The 21,581-nt window shown below is 47.0% G+C and overlaps 1 protein-coding gene across 1 annotated transcript in view; it reads left to right on the forward strand.

The window, feature by feature from the left end:
- vimr2 (vimentin-related 2) overlaps nt 1–5,727 on the forward strand; it is a gene marked incomplete at both ends in the record, with an annotated part of 15,108 nt that extends 9,381 nt beyond the window's left edge. The window contains 3 exons of the mRNA XM_080840841.1: nt 2,676–2,786; nt 2,904–3,028; nt 5,685–5,727. Coding sequence (XP_080696967.1) covers nt 2,676–2,786; nt 2,904–3,028; nt 5,685–5,727 — 279 coding nt within the window. The remainder of the gene's footprint in view (nt 1–2,675; nt 2,787–2,903; nt 3,029–5,684) is intronic.
- Between the last annotated feature and the right edge of the window lie 15,854 nt (nt 5,728–21,581).

Below are 21,581 nucleotides of genomic sequence, written 5' to 3' on the forward strand. Positions count from 1 at the left end.
GCTGACACGGACAAAGAGGTTCGCCAATAACCCGTTTTATGAGAAAACCTCTAAAACTATTAGGGGTGGAGGAAAAAAAAAAGCGTGACCTGAGTTTACATTCTTTATGAGGAGGGAATCATCGCTTGACCACAGCTGACACCTCTCCATTTCCAATAACAGATGGGAGTGGTTTGGTTCTAATTATGGTGGCTGTGGTCGTGCCCCTCCTCTTTAAATAAACAGCTCCTCCGCAAACCGCAGCGGCACTTTCATAACACCAGATCCCCTTTCCTAATGTGCAGCACGCGAGCACCACTGATGGACAGCCCAGATCTGCTCTGCGTCTTCCCCTCTCCCCTCTCTGCCCCTCTCTCTCTTTCTCCCTATCGCTCCTTCTTTCTCTGCCTGTCGTTATTTTGTCTTCAACTCTGACAGTCCCAACCTCTAGATATTTCTGACTACATTCTTGGCACCCACCTCTCACTACCCGACGTTGCCTTTCCTCCCTGTACATCCACTTCTTCTTTTTCCTCCCTTGCTCTCTACCTCCATTTTGCTATCTTTCCCCATCCTTCATTTTAACTCTTAGTCAGTGATGGATGCTGTAATCTAGATTCTCACTGTGACATCGCCTAGCTAAACAAACCAAGTCCACAGTGAAGCCATCTTGTGTGGGCCCTGTGTTATTGGTGTGACAACATCACTAGATTCTACCCTTCCTGATGCTTCACTTGCCCTGCCTACCTGTCCAGACATGACTAATCACACCAGAGAAGACCCAGACATCACTAATCATTTCTTCCCACTGGCTTGATCTCACCTGTCACTAAGTGAATATCAGCAGTGTATCAGTTTCACCGAGAGCTGACAGTATATCATCATGTCATGACGAAGAAATAACACACATTTGACAAATTATACATCAGAAAAATAGACTAGAGCGGACCTCCTTTATCATAACTGGATCCGACAGCAGTACAGATAGCTTCTTATAGACACAGACATTTCATGTTATATAGAAATGCAACATCTGCAGCAGGGGCGGAGTGGGACACAAAAATCCAGCGGGACAATTCTGACTGCACCGGCCCACCACCGGCCCACAACGTGCCCAAAACTGGCCCAACCCGCATCCCCTCCACCTCCCATATCAACTACACAAACAAACGGGCGGCTTTTGATCATTATTGTTAGATTAAGTGTTGATGTGTGGGTGACAGACATGACAGTGACAGTGACAGTGTATTTGTATATGTACATTTATGGAAATACGGAACAAATCGCGTCCCATATTGGCTCAAATGTTATGCTAATTCGCAACAATGTGTCCTGTCAACTCACTCGCATTTAGTTGACGGCTGGTTGAATAAATCCGTAATTCTTGTACAATTTGATGCACTTTCCTCCAGCATCCGCCTCTTTTTCAGTCTGGCCTTTTTGCCCCCTCCTTTCTCCTTTCTCTTATGTCCCTCAATCAGGTCCACTTCACCTGCTCTCTCTCCCTGATAGCCGCTAATTTATCTCCCTAGGTTCACTTGATAAAGGCACAACGATACGCATTTCCCATGAGGCAATTTGCTCTGACCATTCTACATTCAACAAAAAAAACGAATTAAATCGCTGGCCAATTTATATTTGTGGTCATGAAAGTAGCCTAATGGAGCGTCTGAATAAAAAAGAATTACATCAATATAGGAGGCTAAACAAAAATCAGAAGGTTGGATTAATGGGAGTGATTTTGACACACACCATAGGTGTGATGTACAGAGACAAATAGTGCTATAAATAGTGGTTTGACTGCTGAACTGCATAACTCTCAGAGAATTTAGAGATTTTCACGGGACCATGATTTGACGTACATGTAATCTCGATGGGACGCTCATGAATTTGACACGACGGCTGCGAAGGCCGGTCTGCAGGCTGCTTCTCGATAGATTATTGGCCGACCGGCCTACCGGGAAAAATCCCGGTCCTCCCGATGGCCACTCCGCCCCTGATCTGCAGCCTTCAGTAGGATGTCCATCACTGAGGCGCAAAGATTTGCAGTCAGTCACGTGTGGTTATGGGTAACGGGCTCAGGCCTGGATGCCATCATCACCCGGCTAATGAAGCTGCAGAGAGAGGCTCCTGTGATCTACCTGAAAGACAAACAGAGCCCGCCGTCGCCATCCGTCTCTGCCACACTCTTGTTTAAGCTGGGTGATTGCTGCAATTACTCACAGCAGGGGTGTACTGCACACCGCAGCTGCACACTCTTACTGTTTGTGCCTGTCATAAAGGAGGACTGTCCTCCTGTCCACATACTGCTATGTTTGGGGTGGCTTTGTGGTGTGAGTGACTGTGTGTGTGTGTGTGTGTGTGTGTATTTGTGTGTGTGTGTGTGTGTGTGTGTGTGTGTGTGTGTGTGTGTGTGACTGTGTGTGTGTGTGTGTGTGTGTGTGTGTGTGTGTGTGTGTGTGTGTGTGTGTGTGTGTTTGTGTGTGTGTGTGTGTGTTTTTCTGTGTGTGTGTGTGTTTGTATATATATATACATATATATACAGGAAAAAAACTAATATTCTTTTAGAGGAGAACATTCTCCTGCGTAGTCATAGTCATCGTTTGATGCATTGTTAGATGTGAGTCCCTGTCTCTGTGTATGTTTTCTGTGTTCCATGTATTTAGGTCATATACTCAATTCATGTTTGTTTGTAGATTGCTGAGCTGCGGAAGGAGCTTGCTGAACTGGAGAGGCAGAATGAGGAGCTGGAGGCAGAGATCGAGGCCAGGAAAGAGGCTTACCTGCAGGAGATTGAAGACCTGGAGGTGAGTATTAAGAAGCTCCACACCTACCACTTACCCACTCCGACCTTTCCAAGTCTGTCCCACTTTGGGGTGTGCATGCTGGGTTAGTTTGTCACCTATCTGCCCCTGTCTTCTCAGAACTGTGTGGCGGACCTGAAGGACTCGCAGGATGACCTTGAGGCTCAGATGAGGGAGCACTGCAGTGACTATGAAGAACTCCTGAGTCAGAAGATGGCCCTGGACATTGAAATCGCTGCCTACAGGTATGCCATGGAGGGGTCAGTAGCCTATAAACAGCTCTGTAGAGTAGCTGTGCAGTGGTATAAAGTGGTCAGCCACAGTCGAAACGAGTTCAGTCACTTCTCCTTTCTGAAGTACCATAGATCATCAAAGTTACATGCGTTCAGTGCAGCCCAAATGTTTGAAATGAACACTGTGCCTTAGGACATGTCCTTTAACAAGTCTTGCAAATTGCTGTACATAAAACCTAGTCCCAATTGTGATGTGTAGCACACATAAAATATGAATACACAGATGTATGTAATATATGATACAACAATGCAAGTCTGTAGAGAACTTCACAATTGGTGGTTTGCCACTGGAAACAGAGTAAGATGTCTCCGGTGCAGCTGAGATGCACTAACAGTGCTCTGGTTGCAGGCTCTAGTCCAACCATTGAGTGATTGGGCTATGGAGTGACTCCTTCCTCCTGTACATACATAAAACAAGAAGCGTATGAGCTACTCTCGTGCTGATAAAATTCAGCTTTGACTCCCTAAAAAATCTCTGACAACACTGACGATTTACACTGACACCAGGCTTCTGCAATGATTGTAGGGAACAGCTAAGACGCAGCAACGTTGCTATGGTTACAGATCTTATTGCAGCCATTTTGAGATTGAGGTACTGAATGACTCCTTCACCTGTGCAAAAACATGTGTGTAAATTAAGGGATTAGCTCCTGTTCATACATCCACTCATCACTCCCACGACCTGGCAGTGTGTATGAGGCTAAAAATGAGCAGACAGATATCAAAACAGGACCAGTCCTGCCCTGGTGTGTGTGTGAGTCAGAAAGTGTTGACCTGCTGTGAGGTGCGTGTATGTGTGTGTGTGTGTGTGTGTGTGTGTGTTCGCACGTGTGTGTGTGCGTCCGTGCGTCCGTGTGTACGTGCGTGTGTACAATCGCGCATGTGTGTGTGTGCTTGTGTTTGTGTCTGTGTGTGTTGGAAAGGGTAATCCCCACTCCCCCCTCCATAGAGATTAAGACATTCCTAAGAATAAAGTCTCTAACCCTCTGAGGCCAGCTGGGGTCAAGATAGGAAACAGATCCTGGTTTTGTTTTTTTTTGGTCTATTCTCAGCAGTCAGAGAAACCATGAAGTCATTTCCTGTGCCCTTGAAGACATCGCTTTGCTTATGTCATTTACCTCCTTGTGTTTGGGGGACGTTCGCCATCTGCCAGGCTGGTATGCAAAGTGACGCACGTGGGCCCTTCCAGACCTCCCCCCAAACCCCCCACCCCCCTCCTCATACCTATACACTCAGACGGCCTCCGCAGACGACCGGCACTCGCCGGGAAGGCCCAGCGGAGGCAGTTGGCCGCACACAGGAAGCCCCTCGTCCGCTGTCCCCCCCCACCTCCTCCCCCGCGCCTCCGCGCCCCAAACAATGCTTCATTAAAATGGATGTGCAGGCGCTGGGATGCCACAGCGTCTCTCTGAGCCCCCGCCGAGGGAGCTGGGAAAGAATAGGACTTCCGGCTCCGCTATGACCTCACAGCTAACCCCTATTGCTGCCTTCCTTCAGTCAAGGTCTGGCCATGGAAGCTTGACAGTTAACTCCTGTGAGGAGTTGGTTCGTTTCTGTTGCATTTGTCTTTATTTAGTTTAGTTTTTTTTATATGCATGACCTCGGCTGTGCTGGTGTCTGTCTCTACCAGTTTAGCTACAGGGGCAGAGGTAAAGACACAGAATGGCCCAGTTCTGTTTTTTTTCTTTTATCTAGTTTTGTTGTTTACCTGTCGTCCCATCCTGTCTGCCTGTTTGTTTATTCCATTTAATGTTTTTGTGCATGCCAGTATTCTAAAGAAACCACGGCAACACCAGGTTGCTCACTGTCAACCCTTCTGACCTCACAGGCAGATTTGCTCTGTCGCGTTCTCCAATGCATCGTCCCTGAACAGCCTGTTTTCAAAGTCACGCTCCGGCGCAGACAGTCTGGAACTACTTTTACTCCCCACACCCCCACCTGACAGGCACACACATACATTCACACACACACACACACACACACACACACACACACACACACACACACACACACACACTTTTTTCTTTCTCTTTTAGCAGATTACTGTTGCTTTGCCATCCGTGATTAAAACCATGAATAAGGAATGAACGGCGGGGTTGTTTACTGTCTTGGAGGGCTTGGAGGACTGTCTGCACCACAGAGCCTAATGATGGCGTGGCACCAGGCCACTGAGACTCACACACACGCACATCTCTTATATATCTCTCACACCCTTTCACACCTACACACACACACACACACACACACACACACACACACCCCACACACACACACAGACACATCCCATACACACACATACACCCCCTTACTCACACACACACAAACACCCTTACACACACACACACACACACACACACACACACACACACACACCAGATGCTTGCAGATATTCTTTCCCTTAAGAAAGAGCATCTCTTAGCCCTAGACTCAGCATGGTTATTTGCTACCTCTGTGCCTCCCGACCTGAAGTGCCTCTCTGGGATACAGCTGAGATTGAGGGCAGTGTTTTGTCTCTCTCTCATTTCTGTTGATGTTTCTGTCTCTGTCTCTTCCTCCTTTTCCTCCTCCTGCTCCTCCCTGCTCACCTCTCCGGTTCTGTCTCTCCCAGGGGCCTGGTGGAGGACGAAGAGGAGCGCTTGTACTGCCTGTAAACGGATGGTGGAACGAGGGAGGAGCGAGGCCCTGACGGAGGAGAGGTGGGACAAGGGGGGAGGAAGAGACAGTCGGGGGGTAGGAGACACTCTTCCGTGGACGCAGACGAAAAGAACATGGACATCAATAAAAAAGCCAGACATACTGCAGCCATTAATGTGATCATCACTAAAACAAAGCCCACTAACACACACACACACACACACACACACACACACACAAACACACACACACACACACACACACACACACACACACACACACACACACACACACACACACACACACACACACACACACACACACACACACACACACACACACACACACAAGCAAAACCATTTGGCCAGATGTCGAAGCGTCCTGACAGATAAATGGCATCTGGAAGCCCCACACTGGGCCATTGATAACAGGTCACTGTCAGGTAACCCCGTGCCCTGTGAGCAGATTGTGCTATATGTGGGTGGGAATGTAAGTGTGTGTGTCTGTGTGTGTGTGTCTCTGCATGTGTGTCTCTGCATGTGTGTCTCTGTGTGTGTGTGTGTCTCTGCATGTGTGTCTCTGTGTGTGTGTGTATTGTGTGGAATCAGAGGCTGGGGTTCTGTGTGTGTAGACACACAGGGGATCTGGGAGGGATCAGAGGTCTGTCAGTGGATTGTCTGTCTGCGGCCCACGCCCCAGTGTTTGGAGTGCTGTCACTGATGGGCTCTCACTTGGCTCTCAGCCCTGTATGCACACACACACACACACACACACACACACACACACACACACACACACACACACACACACACACACACACACATACACACACACAAACACTTTCACCATACACATACTTTCACGCACACCTTGTCACATGCACAGGACACAGGACACACATGCTGTTCCACATACACACAAGCCATTTCACATACACACACGCCATCACGTCATCTCCGAAACACACACACACACGTATAAACACACACCTAAACATTCAGTCGCCTCTGTCTCACACACGTGCTCCTCTGTGTGTGGTTTGGTGGTGTCGTCCACCCCCTGACACTCATCACCCCTCACTCAAGCCCAGCCTGATTACACGCTCTTAACCCTTGACCTCCGCACTGTCCAACAGCTAGTCAGCGGCTCTCGCCCTCAGATAACATGGCCTCCGGGTTACAGATCACACACCAGCCATAACAACTAGTCAGTTACATTCTTTAGCTTCTTTGTCACACATACATACACACACGCACACACACATGCTCGTGCACGTGCATGCACACCTAGATACACCAGACACACACACACAGTAAAGTCTGTGATGGTCCTGCTAGTGTGGTGTTATTTGTGTGTAATAGTGTTTCTGTCACACTGTTTGTTTGCTTGTGTGTGCTTGGTGTAAAAAAAAAGAAAAAGAAGAATTTGATTAAACCAGGGCGTTTTGCTTGATAAAGTTCTTACGTGTTTGTCCTTCATTTAATCTCCGCCTAAGAGGTTTAACTTTGTATGTAATTGCACTGCATGTGCTTCATGGTGAAAATCATTGAAATCAGAGGATCACTGAAGCTCATTGTGTAGGTCATATGATAAATACCAAAACAGATTCCCAACTTTGTTTTGAAGATTAACATCACCTACTGTACTAGACGCCTTTTAGCAAGTTCTATTTAGAGAACACCTCTGTGCAGACTGCAGTCGAGCCTGATCTGAGTGATTCAAATGGGCTCCATTGAACTGAATCACTGCCTTAAGCTGATAAATCAGTCCCCGTTGTGGCTGGCACCCATTTCTCCTCCTGTCCCAGTTTCTAGTAAGACGCTCTTGGTGCCTCAGATGAACCGCCATGTCCTTCCACCACCCTGAGCAATCAGCGCTTAAAAACCTCTCAGCTCTGCCCCCTCCATGTTAAGCAATGGCTAACTGCCGCCTTACATGCCTCCGTTTTCACGGTTAACCTCCTTCTGAGCTACTCTCGCCGCAATGAATGTGGTTATCAAAGGCTTGTTAGCCATGAGGTCGAGATGAAAAAGGCCGCTAATAAAGGATCAGATAAGATTATCCTCCATGCAGCTTCCCCCACCACCTTAGCCAGTGAACTCCTGTTTAATCTAAACGTGACGTCGGGGCAGGGGTCTGTGTGTGTGTGGGGGTGGGTGGTGGTGGTGGTCGGGGGTTGTTGGGCTGCTGAAGTGACTGTTTTTATTGTGTGGACGTGAAGCAGGGCGGCCGGAGGAGGAGGAAGCGGCCATGTCTGTGGGGTTTCTTATGTTCTCCAGCAGGCAGGCGCTCAATCATTCTCAGCGCCTCACAGAAAGCCAGCCTGCCCAGCGGCCAGACCTTTGTGACTTATGCACTCCCCCAACCCCAACCCCCCCCCCCCCCCTCCCAGTGCTCTAACCTCACCTCTGTGGCTGTCTCTGAAACCCCGCCAACACATACACACACACACACACACACACACACACACACAACACACACACACACACACACACACACACACACACACACACACACACACACACACACACACACACTCACACACTCACACACTCACACACACTCACTCACACACTTATAGATTCCCATATCCTTCAGGGCAAGTCCACAGGGCCGATGCTTGATATCTGGCCCTCTCAGTCAGTTTGCCATGGGGAACAGAGGAGGAAGCCGAGTCCTTCTGAGGTGCAGGGAGGCCCAGAGGTCAGGTCTAGCACTTGGCAAGATTTATGGGCAGAGGGGTTGAGTTCTCTCTCCCTCCCTCTGTTATTCTCCTCCTCCCCGTCCTCTTGTCTCCCCTCCTCCCCCTCTCTCCTCTAGCTTGTCTACATTCTGTCTGTGTCTCAGTTTGTCTTTCTCCCTACGTTTGTGTTTCTCTGTCTCCCTCGCTCCCCTAATTTATTCCCCCGCTTATTTGTTTTGCCATTCCGAAGATTATCCCAAATTGAGAAAAAAGAATAATACATTAGTTCATTGATGGCACTAATGGCTTGACATGGAAAAAACAAGTTAAAATCCCTTTTGCACAGGCAACAATTACGAACACATTTGCATTTTCATATATTTGTGTGTGTGTGTGTGTGTGTCTGTGAAAAGCTACTCTTCATCTTGACCGAGAAGCCCCTCATTGAAATGGAAATGTCTGCCCTGTGGTTTGCCGAATCACTGATATAATGTCTTATTAATGTTGATTAAAGAGCTTAAGCATGTGTCACTGTGCCGCTGTTATGCAGGAGCCTTGGCCTCTCTGTTTGCCTTTGACGGCCGAGTGTAATAGCTGTTAACCCCTGGAGCATGGGCCAGACTTTTTGGGAGACTGGGGGATGGCCAAACACCCCCGCTCCCACCCTTATACCACTCCGCAGCTCACTGCCCCTCCACCCCCTCATCTCCAGACCAGGGCAATTTTGATTTTTGGCGGGGAGGCAAAGTCATCAAAGCCTCAAAGCGGGTCGGAACAGGTCATTGGTCGCCGACATAGCTGGCCTTTTAATCTTGCTGCCCTTGATGAGTATTTGAATAGGAGGAGAGAGGGCGGAGAATACGTTCACGCCCGTGGAACAACAAAGGGAAAAAAAGCGAGGCTTTATCTTGACGTTGCTCATTTCAAGCAGGCATCAAAGCCCTCATGCATGTGATTCCAATCATGGACCCTCTGAGCAGGGAGCGAACAGACCTGCCTTCCCCGGTGGCATTGCACAGATATAAGAGACATACGGAGGGTGGAAATCCCACTTTGATCTGATTTCGATTTGCAATTCGAGTACTGCCTGTAAAAAACTGAATCCTGATGCGAACCACTTGTCCTCGGTCTCATTAAAAAGTCCTATTAGATTTAACGTTCGGAAATGTAGAGCCCTAGTCCTCCCACCAGGCACGGCTGACACACGGCGATATCTGAGACCATTTTAACGAGCTCTATCGGCCAACATATCTACTTGTTTTTGGGGACTGAAGAATTCGATTAAGCCATTGAGGTAATGGCTAACAGGCCTCCTTGTATGATTCAATTCAGCTTTCACCCGCGGATAGGTCGCCCCAACCCGGCTTTTATCCCCAACCTGAGCGACTGGCTAAATAAACAATGTCCTCTGTGAAGAGAAGAGTCATTTTTTAAAAGTTCCTCAATGGTGTGTCTGGAGGCCTAGGACAAAACTAGTATTTATACAGCAAATAAACAAGGGGGAAAAGAGGGGGGAATTGAATCACAGAAAAGAATAGAGACTGTACAAATATACAAAACAGAGAGACCATTGAGAAAGTATTTCCTTAACTGGAGGGGAACAAATAATACATTTTAGGGGCCCCTGTCCCCTGGGGAAGAATGGCTCGGCTTGAGGGCAAAGGAAGTGGGCATCTCCATCTCTCTTCCCTGATTCGTTTTGTTCTCTCTCTCTCTCTCTCTCGCTATCCCTCACTCTTTCTCTCGCTCTATCTCTCTCCCTCCCTCTCTCTCTCTTTCTCTCGCTCTCTCTCCCTCCCTCTCTCTCTCTCTCTCTCTCTCCCCCTCCCTCCCCCTTTCATTTCCATCCTCATATATGGATCTCTGGTGTTCAGCTTCTCATTTCCTCTCAGCATGGCGACCAGGAGAGTAAACCTGAACCTGAGCAGAACCAAAGTTTCAGTAGAATTAAATGGAAATGAAAGGCTGTTCTCCGTTCTAAGGTGCCTTAATTAAATCCTCATCAATTCTGTAGGTATATTTTCCTAACCTGAATGTACTGAAAATATGTCAAGCAGAGCAAGAAAAATGACCATATGTCTGTTGCAGGGCCCTGGGTTTTGGGGGTTGTAAGTGAGAAGGTGTTGATTAAGTGAAAGAAGAGCAGGCCTTGACCACTTTGTACCTCACATGTCCCATACGCACACCACAGCGCACCACACATGCTGACCTTTCACTCGTATGACAGAAGACGACTGTTTGGTATGGTGCTTCATGAGTTTTCAAAATGACTTTTCCACAGCAACAGAGAACTTATTTCTTTACTTTTCCCACTTCAGTAGCTATGAAGGGAAGCACAGGCGTGTAATTCTCAGGCTGGTGCGCTGCTGCTGCAGCTGTCTTACACCATAGTTCCTGAAATATGTGCGTGAAATCAAAGTTTAGTAACACTGTTTTGGATGGGCTGCATAAGAACTGCACTGATACTGTGGACAATAATTGATCACAGGTGATCTTTGATATTGCTGAACACTTGAAAAGCATACCAGTAGTTACTTTTAAGGGTGTGTTCTTTCCATGTTCTTTCCAGGAAATCTTTTATTTCCAAAAAAATTGTAAAGGGTGTTGGGGTGTTAAGAAGTCTTGCGTGTCATCCAGGCATGAAACACCCCTCATAGGATCATTTTCGGGGTGGAATTTTGCCACTTCTAATCAGAAAATCGGTCTCAGCTAAAGCTCATGAGGGTTACCTATTTATCTCATTTGTTCACTTAATCAGCATCACAGGCTCTGCTGAATCTACAAGAACCAAGAGATTTGGCAGGTTTATGTCCATAAGCTGGTCACGTTTACATTCTGTTGTAGTCCTCATTCAAACCCTGTCAGCACAGTGACATAATTGCCCGACCATAATCTAGAGATGGAGAGTATTTAGGCCTGTCTGGGCCACTATCATACCCTCCTGGTAACCAATACAAATTAACAGAATAGCTCAAAAGAGTAAGAGGGTATGCATGAAAAACACATGTCACCTACAGAGGACACAAGTCTATGGGTTGGTTTTCAGGAGGATACACAGTATCAGAACTTGTGCTCACTGATCTCATGGTTGCTGTTAACACACCAGTAGGCTATGAAAGCCCTGAGTCTGAACTACCAGGTCAAGACTCAGTCCTCTGACAGAACAGACATCTGCTTGGGTCATTAGGACCTCATGTAAGCATGTACAGGAAGACATTTGGGGTTGGGGTTGGGGGGGGTTGGTGGGAATACAGCCGCGATTCATCGTTTACGGTGCATGGACATGCATCTGAATGTCTCTCGCTCGCTCTTTCCTTTCCATGCTATTCCTTTTCATCCTCACGTCGCCACATACTCCATCCCGCCTGGGCGCCTGGAGCTATGGCTGCCCCGCCGTATTCGAAACAGACTCTTGGAATGATTTTCCGACGAGCTTCTCATCCATCTCACTCCGCCGACGAGGTCTGGTTTCCCTCAGCGCTGACAGGCCGAGCAGGTGACCAGAGGAGTCCATTTCCGCTTCGGCAACCGGCGTTTTCTTTCCCATTGGGATGAGGTCTGGATGGGGTGTATGTGTTGGCGCTGCCCTCTAATCCCGTTGATTAAAAGTGTCGGTTATCTGACGTAAGAGGCCTAAGCTAAAGAGGCAGATCATTGCAGACAAAATGTCTCCATCCCCCATTATCTGGATAAGGACTTGAGATGACTGTACAGGGAGCGAAAACATATGGAGCTAATGGAGATTACTGAGTCATTGAAAGACATTTATCTGTCTGGTAATCTTACGGATGTAATCCCCGCTGTAAATCCATCAGTCAGCAATCTCCACGACCAGAGACATCCCCCTGAAGTAGCCATGAAATGCTTGAATGGCCATCGGTGAACTTTGCCCCTGAGCCACCGGGCTGATATCCCCCGTGTCTCGGCTTGGTAGAGGTTTCACCGCAGGAGATGTCAAACCGAGCGATATTTTACAGCCCAGCTTGTAGACAAAACATCTTTTAACCATGCACACCCCTCCCCACCCTCAAAAAAAGAAAAAGAACAACTGTTGCCACATCTGTTGCCAATTTTCGGCTAAACAAGCTGGCAGTCGGTGCTGTTTAATATTCACAGGGCCTGGAGTCTGACAGGGAGAGAGCCAGGAATCTGGACGAGGATGGAGACCCCACCTACCCCCTCCTCTCTCCACCTCACACACACACCCTTCATCTGCAGACTGCAGGCCTGGATCGAGCTCCTGAAGAAGAGGTGAGGGCAAGTCGAGGTGCCTTTTAAGATGCCTAATTTGGGGAGGATAATGATTGGGGGGGGGGTTCTCGCCGCGAGGTACGGAGCAGGAGCGCAGAACTGACACGGTGCCACACAGGAAGTTTGTGCCAGAGGCTCAGCCAATCAGAATGCATTTAATCATCAAACGAACGAGGCGAGGACTGGAGGGGGAGGGGGGATGCTGTCGGCCAGGCACAACTCATTAGCCGTCTCTGACCAAGACAAATGGACAGCTCCAGCCTGTGCCAATATTATTCTTTAAGAGCACATATCAGAGACCCACACCATTTACAAAATGTGCCAACTTTCATGTTCTATTGTTCATGGGCCAAACTTTTCAGTGGTATGATAACAATAGTGAAAATGCTTTTTTAATGTACTTAAATGTTCTCATGTGAGCATGTAAAACGTAAATATTGTTCCACCAATTGGGGAGGTTGATGCATACCATCTTTTATGGGGATTACTCACATATGGAAGTCTAAAAATCCGCACTTTAATTGCTATATTCAATGTGCACAAACACTTGCCACATGTTTTACTGATAGATGCGAGCCAAAAAACATTACCCATGTTAATTGGTAATTACCAAAGTGAATGGCCCTATAATCCAGGGCCATGCAAAATTATGTTTTTTTCTCTCCAAATTTCAGCCTGGAGGGAAAAATAAAGTTTCCTGGTTGGAAAGAAAGTGTGGTGTTTATCCATTCATATTTTATTTTTTGTAAGAGCATTTATGTGTTCTTACATATCAGTGTTTGTTTAGCCGCTATTGTAACTTGATCTCTGATTTGGCTCATGGATGCGTATGGGGGTGCTTCAGAGAGAGAGCCCAAGAAAGGTCTGGAGAGTATATGGAATCCCTGTATTTTTAGAACCCTCAAAATGCATGAGAACTTCCTGTCAGCAAATCTGATAGCAGTTGGTGACATTCCATTGTGCTTCTGGGTGGCACAGAACATGTTCGAATAAAAATTCCATCTCCATCCGTGGCCAAATATACCTTTGTTCAGCCTTTGGAAGACCCCCAGAGTGGAACAGAGGGGGGGATGTGTGTGTGTGTGTGTGTGTGTGTCTGGTGTGATGTGATGTGAGAGAAGCCTAAACTCACTCCTTTTATGTTGGGAGTGTGTTTGAACCTGAGAGTGTTGGAATGGTCAACACTCGAGTCATGTGTATGTCTGTGTGTGAGGAAGGAGAAAGAAGAAAAAGGAGTCTCACATCAGAGAAGGGGGCTCCGGCTGAGGTGTTTGTTTGATTTGATTTTAGAAATGTCAGGTGTGTGTGTGTGTTCTTAAGGTTGGTACAGTCAGAGATGTCTGAACGGAGAGAGGATGTGGATTGTCTCACACCTCCTGTGCACCTCGCTAAAGGACAACCCTTGCCATGGCAACTGCATAAACATCAGACTGCCTTTCTGTCTGTGCATCTGCGGGGAATACACCAGGGTACAATTTACTCTCGAGCAGGCAGGGCCAGAGACTCTGTGTAGTCCTAAGACTCAAGCTGCTTAGGTTAAGTATTCAGCAGGTTGTGAAGGACTCCGTTATCTGTGTACTCACTGCTACTTAAAGAGCCTTAAGAGTCACGCAAAACACTGATCTCATTTTTTTTACCAAAAATCACAAAAAACATTTGTTCTTGAAACCCTAATATAACTATAGTAACACAATACAAAATATAATGATGCAGTATCATGACATGTAGCAATGTCAACAAAGCCTGAACTGTCATGTCAACCTGCTATAGGCTTCTGTGCGTACATTATTCAATGAACAATGAATTTCTCTTTTTTGCTATGCAGTCTGTATAGAGAGACTGTATGGAACATCTCCTGTTGATTAAGTAGCCTACTGCTCTGTTCCGGAGCACCAGCTGGATGTTCTTATTGATATGGCTGAGAGTGGCACTGACTGAGCAGCATCTAAAATGAGATCGGATTTCCAGCTGGAGGTTGAAGACATATTTCAGGGGCTGGGGAGAGGTATCTGATATAGACCAAGTATTAAGAATAGGTATTGTGTATCCAATGGATTGAGCCTGAAAAAGTGACATTCATATCTGCTATCTGGGGACCTTTCCTCATATTAGACTAATTTGTCCACTTTTCACCAATCGTGCAACTCGCCTGTTACCACCATCTACTTTGTGGGACTTATTGACTGGACGATGACAGATACACAAAAACAAAACACTCACCGGGTTGCTGAGGTACTTGACCTCACGGGGCTGAAGGTGAGAGCTTTTTTCCTAGAAGCTAATCAGATGTTTTGTGTGAACGCTGAAACTGTTCTGGTTTGCTTCATTTGACTGTATTTAGAAAGGCAGCTGAGAACAGATACACACAGATGTTATTACAAACACACACACACACACACACACACACACACACACACACACACACACACACACACACACACACACACACACACACACACACACACACACACACATACACATACATAAAAACACACACAAACACACACACACAGATGTTATCAAAAACGGGAAGTCTCGGTGGTGGTGGTCAGTCGCGGCTTTGATGTGTTTACAGAGTCTGAAATGAACCGTGTTGAGTGCAGCACTGTGTGTGTGTAGAGCAGGCCAGGCGAGTTAAGTACATTGCAGTTTACCCAGCAGATGTTGTGTGGTCTGCCGGGGTCACATTTGCTTGGCCGTTAGTTCGTTTGTTTGCTCTCAGTACTTGAGCTGGCTCTCCGATTGGACCGGCGGTTCATGGCGGGGTCTGTGGCATCTGGCCATTGTATACAGGGGGTCACTGTATCACTCAGCTCAAGTGTAGTTATGGCAACCATCGCCAGGCAGAATTGTGACAGCAGTCAGTGTTTCTCTGGATGCTCCGGTGCAACCTGGAGATTTGTGAAAGTGCTTTCCCCCTCAATTATGCCCTAATTGAATAATCAATGTAATTCCTCGAATAGTTTTCGAGTAAACAGTCCTCCCGGTATTCAGCAGCACATAATGCTTTAAAGCAGATGCAAACACAAACATTGCTTTAATCTGTTTATGTGCTGCTGAATCATTTTGTTGATGTTTAGCACCGTGAAGTAAAGTGCTTTGGCCAATCTAGGGTGCTTAAAATAGCAGAATTTCCTGTTTTTTAGTATTGGGTGGATAACAGTGAAATTAAATGTGTTTGAGCCATAGCATGGTCAAACAACTCCAGCTTTAGTGTTGTTTTCTTAGATTTGGTGTTCTAAAGAGGACCACACCTTACTTTGAAGTTTACCTTCTCTGTTACCTCCAATCTAACACTTTTTCTTAAGATTTGGGTTCCATTTACCAGCAATAACTGATCATTTCTGTACGTGGAGCAACATGGCACATATATCAGCCAGCTGTCCACAGTATGTTTAATTTATGGTGACTTCAGAAGTCTTCCAGACGAAAGAGCTCTAGATGAAAACACCTTCTAAGGGCAACAGGTAGATGAGAATGTAAGATAAGACCAATTGCTCCACAAACATGAGGGTCTGAACACAAACAGAGAAATGTTGGCACTGATAACGGCTGTGAAGAATGCAAACTCAAACACATACTTTACACCTGTAGCAAACAATAAGACCTAAGCCCTCTAGGATACCAGATCGATTTCGCATCAATTTTGGTTGTCGGAGAATGAAATGGACCACTAAAAGAAAAAATAACCTCTAGGTACACAAAACATTGTATCCATAGTTTGGCATTGTTTTATGGAGGGTTGAGACTGGTCATACAGAACAAATGTCAGGCAGTTCACAAGAGACCAAGACGGTGCATACAAAGTGGTAAACTATTAGAAGGTAATAGCACAGAACATAAAACACTCAATTACATGAAAGTCCATAATGTTCCTGATTCCGAGTCTGGACCACAAAATCTCCTTAAGAAGGCTTAAAAAATAGTAATAATAATAATGGTCTCCATGGTCCAGTGGTCCAAGTTCAAGGGGAACTTTTAATATATGTGGGTCAAAACAAGAGGTAGATCAGATGTCTTTTGTACAAATACACAGCTTATTGCTGTAAATAAACAAATGTTAAACAGCTAATTTCAGGAGAACTACATCTGAGCTGTGGGAGAATCCCAGAAACACAAACTACTGCATCCGTATTCAAGGTTCATTCCTGGTGTCCTATTAATTTCCCCAAGAATATCAGACTACAATGACACTACGTGGGTGGATCCAAATATACAATGGTAACTTGTTCCAACCACGTAGTTCTGAGTTCAGCTCCTTTCTTCCATAGTCCAAGTCCTGCTAGGGACCATGACCGTGCCAGAGGGGAGGGTACCTAACATGACCTTTAGTATTACTGTGTCACAGAAGCTGCTTAATTAATTCCTTTTAAAATAATGTGAGGTTTTGAGTGATGTGATACCATTCCTTGAAGTAGTGCTCCTGTTACAAGCTGAACTGATCTTTATCGCTGTTTTGCTGGATCTGATACGATGTTGACAAACGCACTTGACCTTTGGAGATCAGGCCCTCACCGTGCCAAATTACACCTCACCAGTTCCAGTCCTTATCTCCCACTGCGAACATTTGAGAATCCCCCTGCTGCTCGTCTGCGTTGCGATTGGCCAGCCACAGGGCTGGAGGTGCGCCCGGACGTGCGCCTGTCCCGTGGCCTTGGCTTGAGCCACTGTTTGTCTGCCGCAGTGGCTTTGTCCTCGCCACATGGAACTCTGGGAAAGGTAACGCTTTTCTGTGGGCCTCTGTGACCTGTCTGCTCTGTGTAAGGCTTATGTCTGTGTTTACGGGAATGCTAAACAGAGACAGCACAACACATATCCACCCACAGATAAACACACAGATACACACACACACACACACACACACACACACACACACACACACACACACACACACACACACATTATAAAAGTGGGTGGTGTGAGGAAGGTCTTCAGGGTGTGTGTTTGATAAACAATTCAGTGGAAATAATTAGCTGATAAGAAGTGCTTTGATTTCCCGCCGGGACTAAACTTTCTATATTGCCTCTGAGCTCAGCTGGTATTTTTTTCAGTCTGCCTGCCATTACCATACGTTGAATTTTTAATATGCGAGGAATGTAAAGGCACAGCGATGAAATGCAGATATATTCCACTGGGATCTATGGGGGAAAGGACAAGGCATTTGCATAAATTAATTTTGCATGTGTATGTTTGTGTCTCTGTGCATGATTGGGTTTGCATCTGTACTGTATGGATGTCTTTAGCATGTGTTTGTGTGAGTATGTTGTGGACTTTATCCATCTGCATGCATGTCTCATGTGTAGTTGTCGTGTGTTGTTTGCACGTATGTGTATGTGTGTCTTGTCTGTAATTGTATCTGTGTCTGCTTGCATGTGAGCATATGTGTATTTCATGTGCTTGTATGTGTGTGTCTGTTTGTGCTCTTGTTGACTGACTGTTGTCTGTGACGATGGCAGAGACCACAGCAGCAGCGGTGCCAGGTTGGCTCCTGCCCGTTTCCCTGTGTACCGGCCCTGGGCTCCATGCAGAGCTGCAGCTGTGCTGGTCTGGTCTGGTCTATGCGCCATGCTACTCTGCACTGAGGCTGCTGGCTGCAGGAGAAGCTTGGCCAAGTCTGAAACTGCTGTGTCTGTGTGAGTGCAGCAGAGTCAGCTGGCTGTGAGAGCAGATAAGAGAGAGTTGATGGAGGGGAGAGGGATGGAGGGAAGAAGAGGGGCAGAAAGGAATAGAGGGAGGGAGACAGGAAGAGAATGACAGAGAGAAACTAAGAGGGAGGAGAAGAGAACGAGGGAGGGAGGGAGCTGTTTTTCACTAGGTTCACTTACTTTGCTTACTCGAGCTCCCTCTCTGTCTCTATCCCCCCCTCTCTCTCTATTGCTTGCTTTTTTGTTCCTTGCTTTTTCTCTCTCTCATGTTCCCACTTTCTGTAGCCAGTCTCTCAGACCTCTGGGGGTTGGCTTGCATTAAGACATTACAATGACTCTGATGCTTAATAAGGGTGGCTGTGCGTAGAAAACATCTTCAAAAGCCCACAACCACCATACCACCACCACCCCTGCACCACCGCACACACCCGCCTCCTTTCCACTGGAGAGCTTCTGGCAGTGATGTAGGAAATCGGCTATTAGCGTTTTAATAGGGTTCATCTAATCCACGCTGGCAGATTAGAACAGTCTGGACATCCACCAAAAGGATGCCTCTCCTCTCCGCTCGCTAACGTCTTCATCTCTCAATGCTAATGCATTCACGAGCTGTGTAGTACTCACCAAGCAAACCTGTTTCTGTTCAGGCTGGATGAATGAAGCTCCCCTGGCCAGCTTTCTCATATTGCTTATCCATTACCATCCCAGCAGGCTTTGCCCCCCCACCCCCCCTTAGCTAAAGTGGGGAGTGGAGTATTCTCGGTGGATAGCACTCTCTGGCTCTCATTTAGCTTGTGTAGGCGATTGTATTGTAATATGTAAGCCGACATCTGTCTGATCAATGTCACAATGGCACAAAAAAGCAAGCTGCCGAGCCGCCTCTCCTCATCTCCCCCTGGGCTTTTGTAAACTCTCAAAGGCTAATGGTCAAATTGGGCCTGTTTTGGAAATGGGCAGTGGCCATCTGACAGTGATTTTCAGATTTCGTGCAATTTGGTGATGGTTCCCATCCCCTAAAGCCACAGGCCCCCAGAATACTAGCCAATCGGTGTAGCTCATCTGTGCGATGCGTCCAATTACAGGTCAGTCTGTGTCACTGCATCATTGTCTCCGGTTAAACCGCCTTTGTTTTCTCTCCCACCGCAGTCAGCTAGTTGCTCACATTTTTTTTGTCTTGTTCTGGGCAGGAATATCCAGAGGATGAATGTAGCACCACTACTGTATACAAATGTTGGTTCATTCCTGGGGTTTCGCAGCAAGACAGAATGCACCACTATGAAAACAAACAAAAGGAAGTTGAGCTTTGAATGGTGACCCATTTCAGCAGTTGTTCCTCTGATGTGGTGAGTCTCATATTTTAGCATGGAGCTGCCCATATACTGCAGGGTCCATAAGATTTTTCAGTCCACAAAAAGACCTTTCTTTGACACAACAAAATGTCCAAACTATAGATAGCATGGAGGCTGTTGTGACGGCCTGTCATGCCTTTTAGAGCTTCACTTCCCTCTTGATATTCCTCAACCCTTAACTACCCAACTACTCAAACTTCAGCAGGCTCAGACAAAAGCTGCCTCTGTCACACTGTTTTGAGCAGAGGAAGGAGATTAATTTACCACTTGACAGATTAGCAGAATACCTGGAGGGTAGCGACTCACGCTGCCGCTGTCTCTGAGCGCCCGGCTTGAGGCCTGGGCAGCCCGCAGACCACACAAACTTCCTGTCAGTGCAGGGGGCCCCCGCCTGCCTTGCCCCGCCAACACAGCAGCAGACATGTGGTCTCTCAATCGCTCTCGACAGATAACAACACGCCGAGGCTTCCGTGTTCAGCTGCCCCCAGTCGTTTCTGTCAGTGTTTTTGCCTGGAGGAGAGAGGGGTGTTGGTGGTGGGGAGTGCAGTGCTGGGTGGTTCTGGCAGACTGACCTTGAATGGTATTCATCAGTGGTCTTTTCTGGATCAGGATGTTTTATTGTTGGTTGTATCAGGTAATCTCTCTGGTGCAGCGCGCTGATAACCTTCACTCCGGGGGTGACTCCCATATAATCTGTTTCCTTTGTGCCCCAGCCTCTTCTTATCCTTCTACGAGTGGACTAAGTAAAAGGCTGGTGTGGTTAAATGCTGTGGTTAAACATTCAGCTGTGGTCTCAATGAGTCTTGAGCACCTTAAATGTCACTCCCCATTTATTTTTGGGTGTTGGCCTGTTAAAAATGTGCACTGTCTTAAAAATAAGAATAATCTTCACAACATTACAAGGCTCCAACAGGAACTGGGAAATACTTTCCATAAAAGTTCTCAGTGCTCATAAAATGGAAGGCGTATTTTCTGCCTCTAACATGACAGCTCAGGAGAAGGCCTTGTGCTATTTTACAATGTCACACAATCCCCGGGAGAGGTTCTTGTTTACGGCCAAAAATGTCGCCGTAAAGATTGCGCTGCCACTCACATTTTCTCACCCCAGCAACCCTGGGGCCTCCCTGGACGCCGTACTTCTCAAGAACATTCCCTCTGTGCAGAGAGTGAAATGACCAGCCCAAACCATTTTGACATCTTCTTTTCTATCCAAAATATTAAACTTTTCTCGAAGGTGACTTTTGTCCAACCCCACCCGAACCTCAACCTACCACAGCCATCTGCTGCCTGAGAACGTGTCACTTGATGTGTAACAGTGTAATGATGGGAACAGCTTGACCTTGAGCGGGTTTGAGCTGGCATGGCCGCTCTGGCCTTTGTTCCTGCGCTGTGAGGTGGGGCTAATGTGGCTGAGTAGATCGCTCAGGGTTCTAATCCCACACGACAATTTTTTGGCCAGCTCTCGCTTGCTAAAGGGGCTGCCGCTAGTAGTTCAGTGGTGGGGACGAGAACACAGACACCCAAGTGCTCTGGCTCCCACATCTCCTACTGTGGTAGTCACATCCCCCCTCCCCTGGGCGCTCCCCTGGGCCTGTTTGAAGCAATCGCCTCTCAGGTTACCTCCAGGAGGAACCAAGAAAATGAGCCTTCCCCCACCGTGCCCCCTCCTCTTACCAAACAACCCAAAACAACACAAAAAGCCCTCAAAGCCATTAAACACATCACTCTCTGGAGTGGCCCCCTTCTCTCCAATCTTGCCCACGTAAACACATCCCCACACCCACCTCTCATGTTTGTGCTGGGCCTGTTTTTATGACCATGCCAATGATCCGTTGCTTTCCATGGAGCTGCCACTGTTAACACAGCTGAGCTGCATTAGGGACTGCACCGTGATTCCTGCTCCTTACCTGTGGCTGCAGGGCTTTGCTTGCCATCTCCAGTGTTTT

The sequence above is a fragment of the Sprattus sprattus genome (genome assembly GCF_963457725.1).
Source record: "Sprattus sprattus genome assembly, chromosome: 6".
In the NCBI taxonomy this organism is placed as follows: Eukaryota; Metazoa; Chordata; class Actinopteri; order Clupeiformes; family Clupeidae; genus Sprattus; species Sprattus sprattus.